Source organism: Acomys minous (genome assembly GCF_964271855.1).
Source record: "Acomys minous genome assembly, chromosome: 19".
NCBI lineage: Eukaryota > Metazoa > Chordata > Mammalia > Rodentia > Muridae > Acomys > Acomys minous.
This window is the reverse complement of record NC_140499.1, coordinates 591,055-604,783: the sequence shown is the minus strand read 5'-3', so window position 1 is coordinate 604,783 and position 13,729 is coordinate 591,055. Positions and strand designations below refer to the sequence as shown.

Genomic DNA, 13,729 nt, shown 5'->3' with positions numbered 1-13,729 from the left:
TTGTAAAGAACATAGAAAATGAAACAAAACAATGCATATAAGTGTTTTGCCACTGAACTATATCCCAAGATGTAAACATATGTTAAAGCTAAATACTAAATCATCCCCTTCAAAATCCTCACATTATTGAAATAACCACATAGTATTTGAACAAATTCCAACCAAACATTTTTTAAAAATATTTATTTATCATTTTGTATACAGTTCCTTCCTACATGCTAGAAAAGGGCATCAAATCTCATTGTAGATAGTTGTGAGCCACCATGTGGTTGCTGGGAACTGAACTCAGGATCTTTAGAAGAGCAGCCAGAGCTCTTAAATTCTGAGTCATCACTCCAGCCCTCAAATTCTTTTTCATTCCCTATTGACCTATTCTTCCTGCCTAAAACTTATAAAAACAAATGTTTAAAATGAAGAATTACATTGACATTAGGGAAAATTAAACAGGGTACATTGACTCTCCTTGTATATTTTTGTGTGTGGATTAATCTACAGATACAAACATATAGCTTTACATTTGGACATATAATGGTGGGCCCATAAGATTAACTATTTTATTTTGTATGAATAGGCTATGATGGTTACACAATGATGAAATCAGAATGATACTGTCCTGCTGTTAAATGACACATAACTGTATTTCAATAGAAATATGAAAGGAAAAGTCAGCAATCTCTTCAAAAGATTACCAAAAGGGGAAAAAAGTTATAACTTGGAGCATTTTTCACATATTAGTTTGGCCAATCAAACTCAAAGAGACTAATTACTTTACAATCCTTGCATCTTACAATATCAAACTTACTTTTTGGTGGGGGACTCAATTTCAATCCATGTTTCTTCAACTGGTCTAAAACCACTTTTCTATTTTCTTCTTTTCCCCAAAAAGTCATATGAAGAGGCATTGTAAAAGTATTACTTGCACCAAAAGGCACTACCCTATTATAATAAGGGGAAAACATGAGAAAATGAAAGTTATTTTTAAGCTAATTCTAAATGTTAAATATACCACTCAAACATAGAACTATAAAACAAGAAGGGATTATTTAAGCAAATTTGAAAAACTGAAAAGGAAATAAAACTAATAATCATGTTAGTGCACACCTCTAATTCCAATACTCAGGGAGCTAAGAAAGGGTTAGGAGTTCAAGGCCTGATTGTACTGCCAAGACCCCACCATCATGAAGTGCCTGTGGTAATGCATGCCTGTCATTCCAGCACACAGGAAGAGTCTGAAGCTGGAAGATTACCATGAGTTCAAGCTAGGTACGACAAGAAACAGGATATACTTCCTAATACATAAATCGATGTCATTTTTTTTCTCCATGGTAATAATGTAATAGGAAAATGAGACGACAGCTGTTTGATGGTTATATAGGAAAAGCAGAGGAGAAAACTGAACACATCTAAAAGTACACTGATGCCATGACATTTCTAGAGGCTCAGGAAATACTAACATATTCAAAGAGGACTAAAAACTAATTATTAAGAACAAATTCTAAAGCCAACATTACCCTTCTACTTGTGCCAATTTGTTGTCCATGATATAGGCCAAGGCAGCTGCAAGATCTCTCTTTAAATGGCCAACCTGAGTTCCATTCACATTATTTACTTTAATAGCATTCTTATCATAAGGATTATTAGGTTCTCGTTGTAAAGCTACCATTTCATTATTATTTACCTAGTAAACATAAGGGAGACATAGAATAATAATTAAGTAATAGCTTCACTTAATTGTACTATTTCCAGAATTTCCATTCATGTATTACTATTAGTTTTTCTTTGTTTTTGTTTACTTGCTTGATACAGGGTCTCATTTATCCAAGGCCAGCCTCAAATCTGTCTTGTGGTGAAAGATGATCTTACTGAAGATTGTACCAATGTTTGATCTTTCTGCCTCTACCTTCTGAGGGCTGAGATTATAGGTATGCATCACCACTCTCAGTTTATATTGTGTAGGAGAAAGTACCCAAGTTTTGGTAAAGACTACAAAGCAATCTGCCAACTGAGCCACAGTCTCAACTCAAACTAGAAATATTAAGAAATATACCTTAAAATGATTATTCTATCCTACTTTTCTAATTTATAATCATAAGGAAGCTAATAAATCCTCAAGATCTGAAAGGTACAGTCAAGTCTACCTTGAAGATTCATACTTAACATTTTTCAAGACAGCTAATCTCTGGATATATGTGCTCAGGTATAGTTGAGTAACTTGTCCATGTACATATTTATTCATTACAGCTAGAACATGGAAAAAGGCTATATGTCCATCAACTGCTATGGAGTGAAAATGTGGCACCTATATACAAAGGGATTTTATTTAGCTATTAAAAAAATTAAATTTGCAGGTCAACATATGGAGCCAGAAAACATTTCACTAAGTGAAGTAACCCAGACCCAGAGATACAAATATCACATGTTCTCAATCACATGTGGACCTTGGTGTCAAATCTTTAGGTGTGTGTGTTTAATTTGAAGCATGTGTACTATTCAGGAAACCAAAAAGGGGCAATGAAAGGAGGGGCTTAAGGGTGAAAGGAAGAAGTCAGGTGATATGAAGGGAAACAGGGAAATCCGGAGGTTTAGGTGGGAGAGGGATGAGAGGTTAGAGCAGAGGAAGGGTTAGGGAGAGATAATTAACATGAAAAAGGAATTACAGAAATCATAAATATTGTATGGCTGTGCATGCACGCATGCGTGTGTGTAGTAATTTCTCATTTAAAAGAGTTTAATTACAGTTATCTGATACAGGGACTATCCTTATCCCAGAGTCTATAGGTTGCCAAATGAGAAGTTCAGTGCCAGGTATGTGATACTGGACTTCAAGCTGTCTAAGAGACTCCCTAGATAATACAGGATAATGTCTTGACAGAACTTGATGGTAAGACACGTGTGAAGACACCATACACACTGGCTACAGGCCTTGGAAAAATGAAGTTGGTACTGACTTACTCCCTGCTGACTAGCTTTAATAGTATTGAAAAGTATTATGGAAGCTTCTGGGAGGAAAAAAAAAAGTCATCAACAGTCTTATCTAGCCAGGAACCACGTGAACTGCAATAATGCCCATGAGTAGAACAGTGGCATGAATGTTATGGAAGTAATTAACTAGTTTCTGTTTGGATTCATTTTTATTAGTATATGATTTCAATTTATATATGTAGATTTACTGATAAAAGTATAGAGTATATAAATCAATTATGGTAAAAAAAAAAAAGACTTGAAAATTCAATGTATTTTATTTATTTTTTAAAAGAATGAAGACTCCAATTAAGAATGGATAGATTACTAAAAGAATTAGAAGAAACATATCTCAAAAGCAAAGACTACACAACTTTAAAAAGACCATCTGAAAATATAGTAAGAAAAATAAATGATGTAGAGAAAAAAAGAGAAAAAGAAAACATTATAGTAAAAGGATTCAGAGGCAGTAACAGACACAGGTGGAATAGACAGGTTAACAGGGAAACAGATTGAGTCAGAGAGAGAAAAATGAATGAGACATTAAAAGAAATGGCTTTGGAATAAAGCAAACATTTAAAACTATAATTATAGATATTTTTCTAGAATAGAAGAAAGCAAATGTATAGAACAAACAAAATACTTTAATGAAACTATCAGACTTTTAAGAAAGAATATTATCCTTCCATCATCAGGCCAAAAATGAAAACTCTAATTCACTTAAGGGGACAGAAAATCTTAGTGACATAAAAATTTTCACCATTATATTGTGTAACATTAGGATATAGAGGAAAAATATGGATCAAACACTGTATATTTGGCCAAATTATTGAAAATTATGAATTCACAAAAACTGAAGAAAAAATTGTTCTTACCTAAGTAATCTCCTAGACATACATCTCATACAGTTACTAAAAACCTGAGATGTTCCAACATAAAAAACACAGAGAATGAAAAACAAGACAGTGGGAAACACAGAGTTCCTCCAAGGAATATCCTGATAACATACTTCAATTAAAAAAGAAAAAAAAAAAAAGAAAGTTCTGAAACCATCAAGCACTCAGAAGGCTGAGAATAGTAAACCGGTATGAGTTTATTATGAGGTCAATATAAAGCTGGATTAGTGAGTTCTGGGCTAGCTTAACCTATAGAGTTAAACCTTGACTCAAACTCCTTCCCCAGAAGAAAAAAAAAATAAGACTTTTAACAAGCTTTAATATAAAAATATGAGGAAAGGGGGAATGTAAGAAATCAACAAGTTTCTATAAAAGAGACCTTGTTTTTAAAAGACACAAACAAATCTGCAACAGGAAATGAGAGTGGGCTTATAGCTTATAATAACCAAAAGTAATATATTAACCCTGTTTTGATCCTAACTGGAAAAAATAAAAACATTTTAAGTAATCAACAAAATCTTATTAGTCATTGCTTATTACATATAAGTTAATTCCATTAATAAAAATGAAATGTAAAGGAGGATCCAAGATGGTGGCGCCAAATACACAGCGTCTGACCAGGAGAGCAGCAGCAATTGCACAGTGACCTAAGGACTGACTGAGAACAACAAAACACCAGTGTTGGTGACTGAGGATGGGTGGGTCCAGCCTCAGGCCACCTGCCTAATCCACAGAAAAGTCCCAAGGTCCCTGTAGGTCTGTGTGCTGTCTCCAAAATATAGCCACTCACCTGCTTGTGCTCTGGGTATCAGACTGAAATGAAGACTACAAAACACCAGTGTCTGGGTTTTCTAGCCCAGAGCACACACCAAGGTCTGGAACACAAGTGGATCTGACCTCGGGTCAACTGGCCAATCCATGAAACTGCTCCTGAGTCCACACAGGCAAAGGCCCCTGGTGGGGCACGCAACATCTGAGCTCTGTGACCCTGACGGAACTGTGGGCTACAAAAACAACAGAGTCTGGGTCTTCTAGGCCAGAGGAGTCCCCACAGTTTGGAGCACAAGTGGATCTGACCTCAGGTCACCTGGCCAATACAAGGAAAGTTCAAGGGTCCACGGAGGCATGGGTGTGGGCTCCAAGGTTTAACCACAAGCCTTGCAGGATACACAGTACCTGCACTCTATTTATCATAAGCAGCTGTCGGCTACAAAACACAAGTGTCTGAGTCTCCATGACAAGAGGAGACAACAGGGTGTGGAAAACAGGTAGATCTGACTTCAGGTCACCCAGCTGATCCATGGAAAGTTCCCAGGTTTGATCTCAGGTCACCACCTGATCCACCTGAAGAGTTCCTGATCCCTGCAGGTGAGGGGTCTTAACATATAGCCACTCACCTACCAGCTGCTCTCAATGGACAGTAAAGGACACCAGAAACTACCACACAACGCCAGAGAAAGCAAAATGGCTAACGGCCAGCATAAAAACAAAAACAACAAAAGCCAAAATATTATGGCATCTCCAGAATCCAGTTATTCCAAAGCAATCAGCCCTGTAAACTGTAACATTTCAGAAACACAAGATAATGACCCCAAATCTTTCCTCATGAAGACAATAATGGAAGAAAGAATCTGTAAACAAATACAGGATCATACAACCAAACAGATGGAGGTCTTTAGAGAGGTCATGATGGAGGCCTATAGTGAGGAAATAAAGAAATCACTGGAAGAAATTCAGGAAAATGCAAACAATCTGGTGAAAGAAATCAATAAAATGGTTCAAGATCTAAAGATGAAAACGGAAACAATAATAAAAGCACAAACAGAAAAATCTAGAGAACTTAGAGAAGAAAACAGGAACTGTAGAGGTAAGCATTGCCAACAAAAAGCAAGAGATAGAGGAAAGAATCTCAAGCACAGAAGATACAATGAAAGAATTTGATGCAACCATCAAAGTAAATGTTAAATCTAAAAAATTTGTAACACAAAACACCCAAGAAATGAAGGGCACCATGAAAAGATGAAGCCTAAAGATAATATGAATTGAAGAAAGAAAAGATGCCTGGCTCCAAGGCTCAGAGCATATCTTCAACAAAGAAAATCTACTCATTCAAACAAAGAAATGTGTACAATCATACAAGAGGCCTAAAGAACAACAAAGAGAGTAGACTGGAAATGAAAATCCTCCCAAAGAATAATAAAAAAAAAAACTAAATGTACAGAACAACAACAACAACAAAATATTAAAAGCAGCAAGAAAAAAAGGCCAAATAACATATAATGGTAATCCTATCAGAATTACACTGGACTTTTCAGCAAAGGCCATAAAAGCCAGAGTGGTCTGGGAAGATGTCTTGCTACCCCTAAGAGACCACAGATGCCAGGCCAGATTATTAAACCCAGCAAAACTTTCAATAACCATAGATGGAGAAAACAAGATATTCCATGAGAAAAAATAATTTTAAAAGTATCTATCCACAAAGCTAGCCCTACAGAATACACTACAAGTAAAATTCCAATCCAAGGAGGTTAACTACACACAGGAAAACACAGGAGATAGATAACTTCGTTTTAGCAAAACAAAAATTCAACAATCACACAAACACACTACCACAACCAACATTAAAACAAAAGGACCTAACAGTCACTGGTCACTAATCTCTCACAACATCAATGATCTCAACTCTACAAAAAAGAGACACATACTAACAGAATGGATGCATATACAGGACCCACCAACATTCTGCTGCACGCAAGAAACACACCTCAGCCACAAAGAGAGATATTACCTGAGTGTAAAGGGCTGGAAGAAGGTCTTCCAAGCAAATGGACACAAGAAGGAAGCTGAAGTAGCCATTCTAATATCTAATTAAATGCACTTTCAACCAGAATTCATCAAAAGTAATGAGGATACTTCATACTCAAAGGAAAAGTCAACCAAGATGATATCACAATTCTGAACACCTATGCCCCAAATAGCAGGACACCCACATTTGTAAAATAAACACCAATAAAGCTTAAAGCACAAATTGATCCCACTATTGACACGTTAATAGTTGGAGACTCAATACTCACCTCTCCCCACAGGATAGGTCAATGAAACAGAAGCTAAACCAACAAATAATGACACTAACAGATGTCATGAATCAAATGGACATAATACGTATCTACAAAATTTTCACCCAAGAAGATTATACTTCTCAGCACCTCATGAAACCTTCTCCAAAATTACCCTATAGTAGGTCACAAAGCAAGCATAAGCAGATACAAGAAGATTGAAATAATACCTTGTATCCTATCAGACCACCATGGCCTATAACTTGACCTCAACAACAACAAAAATAACAAAAAGCCTGCATACACTTGGAAACTGAACAACTCCCTGCTCAATGATTACTGTGTCAGAGAAGAAATAAAGAAATTAGGACTTTAAAAAAATCAATGAAAATAAAAGTACAGCATACCCAAATTAATGGGACATAAGGAAAGCAGTGCTGAAAGGAAAGTTCATAGCACTTAGTGCCTTCATAAAGAGATTGGAATCATCTCGTACAAGCAACTTAATGGCATATCTGGAAGCGCCCCTCCCCCAAAAAAGAAGCAGATACACCCAAGAGAAGTAGAAGGCTGGAAATAATCAAACTCAGGGCTGAAATCAATAAATTGGAACAAAGAAAATAATTCAAAGTATCAATGAAACCAAGAGCCAATTCTATGAGAAAATCAACAAGATAGGCAAACCCTTATCCAAACTAAGTAAAAGGCAGAGAGACACTATTTAAATCAACAAAATCAGAAATGAAAAGGGAGACATAACAACAGACACTGAAGAAATACAAAGAATCATTAGATCTTACTTCAAAAGCCTATATGCCACAAAATTTTAAAATCTAAAGGAAATGAACAGTTTTCTTGATAGATTCCATTTGCCAAAGTCGAATCAAGATCAGATAAACAAATTTAATAGTCCTATTTCTCCTACAGAAATAGAAGCAGTCATCAAAACTCTCCTAACCAAGAAAAATCCCAGGGTCAGATGGTTTCAGCACAGATCTTCAAAGAAGAGCTAATACCGATACTCTTCAATGGGACCTCAGGAAACTGATACGCTTCTGTAAGGCAAAGGACACTGTCAACAGAACAAAATGACAGCCTAAGACTGAGAAAAAAAATCTTCACAAATGCAACATCTAACAAAGGGTTAATATCCAAAATACATACAGAATTTGAGAAATTAGATACCAATAAACTAAATAATCTAACTAAAAAATGGGCTAAACAGAGAATTCTCAACAAAGGATCATCGGATGTTGGAGAATCACCTAAAGAAATGCTGCACCTCCTTAGGATCAGGGAAATGCAAATCAAAATAAGTCTGAGACTCCATCTTACACCTGTCCAAATAGCTAAGATCAAAAATTCAACTGACAGCACATGCTGGCAAAGATATGGAGAAAGGGGAATACTCCTCCATTGCTTGTAGGAGTGCAAACTTGTACAACGGTTTTGTAAATCAATCTGGTGCTTTCTCAGAAAATTAGGAGTAGTACTACCTCAAGAACCAGCTATACCACTCCTGGGTATATACCCAAAAGATGCTCCAGCATACAAGGACATTTGGTTAAAGTTGTTCATAGCAGCTTTATTCAAAATAGCCAGAATCTGGAAACAACATAGATGCCCCTCAATCAAAGAATGAATAAAGAAACTATGGTACATTTACACAATGGAATACTATTCAGCTATTAAAAACAAGGAAATCTTAAAATTTGTAGGCAAGTGAATGGAACTAGAAATGATCATCCTGTGTGAGATAATTCAGACCCAGAAAGACATGCATGGTATATACTCACGTATAAGTGGATATTAGCCCAACACAGATAACCTCAGAGAGACTCCACCTGCTGGGCTATCAGTACAGATGCTTAGACTTGCTGAAGGACTCCAAGTGGAGTGAGAAAAGTAGTATGGAAGGATCCAGCAGGTTGAGGAGATTCATGGGGAGATCATCAAGGCCGGCGTATCTGGCCCCAGGGGCCCTGCACAAATTGTTGCATCAACCAAGGAAAATGCATGCAGTGAACCTAGACGCCCTGTTCAGATATAGCTGATGGACAGCTCATTCTCTGTGGTAGTGCAGAGAGTAGGACTGCCTTTGACATGAATTCTGGTGCCCCCAATTTGATCACTCCTCTTGGTGGGAGGCCTGGCAGGCACACAGAGGGGGATGCAAGATATCTGGATGAGACCTAATATGGTAGGGGATGAGGTCCCCTTCTGTCAGAGGTCTAGGAAAGGGGAAGATGGAGAAGAGGGAGGGTGGGTGGAAATGGGAAGATTCAAGTAAGGGAATAACATTCTGAATGTAATCTGAATAAATTATAATAAATTAAAATTAAAAAGAAAAAGTGAAATGTAAAAACTGGGTTTTTTAAAGTTATATTTTACTTTTAATCATATATATACATATATATGTATATACATGTGTATATACATATATATGCATATACATATACGTGTGTGTGTGTGTATGTGTACATATTCTGTATGGAAGTATGTGTCAGTAGCCATGAATGCCAGAATAGACATCAGACCCCTGGAGCTGTAGTTTTAGAGAGCTGTGAGTTGTCAGCCATGAGTACTGAGAACAGAACTACAGTCCTCTGCAAAAATAGCAAGTGATCTTAACAGTTCAGTCATCTCTTCATCCCAAAACTGCATTTTAAAGAAATACTTATATACTGAACTATACTAATATAAAATTACAAAATTGGTATCTGTTTATACAAAAGAACAAAGGAAAAAAATAAACAAATATAGCAAATACTAGCTAAATACTGAATCTTACTCTAATTTTACATTTAAAAATTACCCAGGATAAATTAAATTACATTAGAAGTACATTACCCAGAAAACAAATGTGACCCTAATAAGGATTACTGTCCAGATAAAATTATATATATATATTCTCAATTTTTCCCCTTCTCTTTCTCATACACACACACACACACACACACACACACACACACACACACACACAATTCAGAGAACAAGAATACATACAAAGAAAGAGTAGAAGCTATTCTTATTACAAAAATAAAGAAGCTAAAAGTAAACAATTCACTTATCTAGTAAAAACTGATGAATTTTGAAGATGTTTCCTAAATTCATCATTGTACCTCAGTAATTACAAGGTTCAAATAACTCTGTAGGCAAAGTGCTTTATATACTGTAAGCATGGCAGAAATAAAAAAAATTAAACAAAGTTGGTAAAGGTGTTTATAACTAGCCTTTGAGTAACATATTTCAGTCACTCAAAGTAAAATATTAATTGTATATATGACTTTTTAATATAATTTACTGTTAAAACCACAAGCATACCACAATTTTATTTAGTATCTAATCTTATACTCACAACTCCTGTGTAATAGCGTAGTCCAACAACTTGTCCTCTCAAAGTTCCAAATAAAACCAAATCTAGGTCTTCATCACTAGTTAGGAAGTCATCTGGGGGGATTATGTCTTGGAATTCAAAGCGTGGAAAGAAAGTTGGGTATGAAAGTCTTGGAAATTTTCCATGGGCTCCATACTGGACAGACTGAAAATACTTCCAAACAGGATCCCTATTAAAAACAAACAAACAAACAAAACAAAGCAGGGCAGTGGTTGTGACCACCTTTAATTCCAGCACTTGGAAGGCGGGGGCAGGAGGATTTCTGTGAGTTCCAAGATAGTCTGGTCTACAGAGTGAGTTCCAGGACAGGCAAGGCTGAGAAACACTATCTCAAAAAACTAAACTAACCAACAACCAAAAAACCAAATAAACAAAAACACTAAACCTAGAAAACTTGAATCAAGCTTTTCACTTGCCTTAGATAAAGCAAGAACTGAGTGAGGAAGGTTACCAGAAATATGACCTGTTAAAACACTGGAAACTCCTGGTGAAAATAAAAATGTTTGTGATGCTGAAGCTAGAATTACATGTAAAAATTTTCTTTCTTTTTTTTTTTTTAAATATTTTTTAAAAGATTTACTTATTATGTATATAGTGCTCTGCCTGCATGTAGGCCCGCAGGACAGAAGAGGGCATTAGATGACACTTGTAGACAATTGTGAACCACGATGTGGATGGTGGGAATTGAAATCAGGACCTCTGAAGAGCAGTCAGTGCTCTTAACCTCTGAGCCATCTCTTCAATCCCCAACATGTCAAAATTTTCAATGTCCACTGGTTAAGAGACTGATTTATGAAAACAAAATTACCATTATCTCTCTCTCTCTCTCTCTCTCTCTCTCTCTCTCTCTCTCTCTCTCTCTGTCTCTCTCTCTCTCTCTCTCTCTCTCTCTCTCTCTCTCTCTCTCTCTCTCTCTTCCTTTTTGTTTTTTTAAAGATAAAGTTCCTCTGTGGAGCCCTAGCTGCCCTGGAACTCACTCAGTAGATCACACTGGCCTCTAATTCGAAGATCCACCTGCCTTTGTCTTCCAGGTACCAGGATTAAAGGAGTGTGCCTCCACCTGGAGGGACAGCAATGCAAGCCCACAGAGAAGAGGATGCAGGCAGTCCAGATGAGACTTGATAGGTCGGAGTCAAAGGAGGGATCCCCATTTCTGAGGAATAAGGGAAAGGGGAGGGAGGGTGGAACCTGGAGGAGAAGAGGAGGGGACTACAATCGCTAGAATAGGTATGTAAAATGAATAAATGAAAAATAAATACGTAGAAAGGCGTGTGTCACCACCACAGGCTATGAAAATATTTTTAACTTTTGGCATAAATACATCCGACACTCACTGCTTTAACTCCTTTTGAACAGAATACATCTTAAATCGGGTATCTAAACTATGACATCCTAGAAAGCTGACCTGAGGACCCTTTATCTATGCACATCACCCTGCTATTTTAAAAGTAACTTCAATCTTAAGGATAATTAATGCAGGAATGGGCATGAAAAACGACTGTAGAAGATGAAAAGTGGTGTTTGCTGGAAGTCTCCTAGAAGTTGTCATTCTCTTAAAAAAAACACATGGAGCTATCATGTCGGGAGTTTCCCTTTCAGCTCCTCTGTAAACTTCTGGACTTTGGTGTGAGACACTCAGAGTAGGGGTGTCTAGGAGCCCTTCAATGCCTCTCTTACAGTGGGATAACAATGGTGAATAAAGCACTTCCGGTGATGCTTCAGCTTCAGTTCTCTTCCTCTCCCCGCCCCCTCCCCACCCCCGCCCCGGACTCTCTGCCGCCAAGTCCCATACAGAGATTTCCGGAGATCCTAGCAGCAGACTCCTGTCAGCTAGGAAAATACTTTTGGTGCCTACGCGAGCAACACCGCCAAGCGATCCGCAGAAGGGATTAAAAACTGCACCACAAGACTACAAAGTGCACTTATCGCCCGGGAGCGCACAATCACTGGAGGAGGGCAGCGCGGGGTAATTGGCCTCACGCCCCACCCTCTTCAGCCTTTTACCTCTTGAACAGCCAGGACATGGCGCGGGGCGGGGTGACTTCCGGATGCCCTGGGCGCCCGGGATCTCCTCAGGCTGCCTGAAAAGCCTCCTCAAAGCCTCGCAGCCCAGGTGCTGGGAACCAGAACCGAAACGGGAGGCCGCGACCGTCAAGCGAGTCGCCGCGCATCTATTTAGACGTCGACCTCCACTAAACCCCGCTCCAGTCTAAGAAACCAGTGACGTTGTGTGATCGACAGTACACGTGTCTAATCCACAGGAAGAGATTGCGGAGCTCAACCAATCAGAATACGTGAGGGTGGGGAGCCCCGCCCCATATTGCGATTCAAAGGCAGTCGGGCAATCTGGAGGTTCCACCAGGTTATTCCGCCCCCTGAGGGGTATTGGGCAGGAAGACCTCGAAGCCTCTTGAGAGAGCCACCTAGCTTAACGTTCCCTGCCAGACTTGGGGCAATGACTTCTAGCCTCTGCCCTAAAGCCTCAAGGATGTCCCCATAAGTCAGGTCATCCCTAGCCCACCTTCTCTGATGTAATACCTAACAGGGCCCCCCCTCAGAAGGGGCTCTGGGTCAGATACCTGTCTCATTTTCTCTGCTAAGCCTTGACTGTATTGTTCTTAATGACTCGGTGTATGCAAGACCCTGCGCTCAGATTACCTCTCCACCTCACTTTATTGTGTTTACGGCAATGTTCATACCTTAGTAGAATAAAGTCATAAAATAAGACAACCCGAAAATGCCAGACTGGTCCATCATTAGGGTAAGGTGAGGTAGTGGATGTGCCCACTTGTGCTTTCTCAGGAAGCTAAAGGAGGCTGTGAAGAAACTTTATAATCTAAAGGGAAATTCCACCTTTGGGGCTTTTGTGTGCCATTATCAGGCAAGGTAGGGGTGGTTCTTTCACCTTGAAAGACCACAAACCCAGTATTGATAAGCAGCCTTGCAACTGCTGCGCCTTCAACTGCACCTACAATGGGAAGAGCTAATGGTGGTGCTGAGCCAAACACAATATGGTGTGCTGTAAACAATGAAGATTTCTAGATGTATTTTTAGAAGTTTTAAATACTGGAAGTTATCCTTCCTAGAGTGGTCCATTTTATGTGTCTACCAACAGAGTATGAAAGGTGGTAAGATATTAAGAGGCGTATGTTTATTAAACACAGATGATCTCTGAACCAGCAGTAGTGTAATGAGAACATTTGAGGGTGGGCTGCTGGCATGGCACCCTTGGGAATACTAATGTCAGAAAAAAAAAAAAGAAAGAAAGAAAAATAAAGATAAGAACAAAACAAACAAAATTTAACAGGATTAAGGGATTAAGGTATAATTTACTCTGGAAGCAAGTATCAGTGACCTGGGAACACAGATTTAGAACAGTCCAAATGCTATATTCCAACTCAAGCTGTTGCATGAATTTT

The 13,729-nt window shown here is 38.2% G+C and overlaps 1 protein-coding gene across 3 annotated transcripts in view; it reads right to left on the bottom strand.

Moving 5' to 3' along the window:
• Positions 1–13,139, bottom strand: part of HLTF (helicase like transcription factor) — a 71,876-nt gene extending 58,737 nt beyond the window's left edge. Inside the window, exons 1-4 of one of the 3 annotated variants that reach the window (XM_084768476.1) lie at positions 12,315–13,139; positions 10,272–10,479; positions 1,512–1,678; positions 803–936 (exon numbers count right to left, since the gene is read on the bottom strand). In XM_084768476.1, coding sequence (XP_084624602.1) covers positions 803–936; positions 1,512–1,678; positions 10,272–10,479; positions 12,315–12,334 — 529 coding nt within the window. In that variant the 5' untranslated portion in view covers positions 12,335–13,139. Of the gene's footprint in view, positions 1–802; positions 937–1,511; positions 1,679–10,271; positions 10,480–12,314 lie in introns of those variants that run through there. The other 2 variants (XM_084768475.1, XM_084768477.1) reach the window with 2 other exon arrangements.
• Between the last annotated feature and the right edge of the window lie 590 nt (positions 13,140–13,729).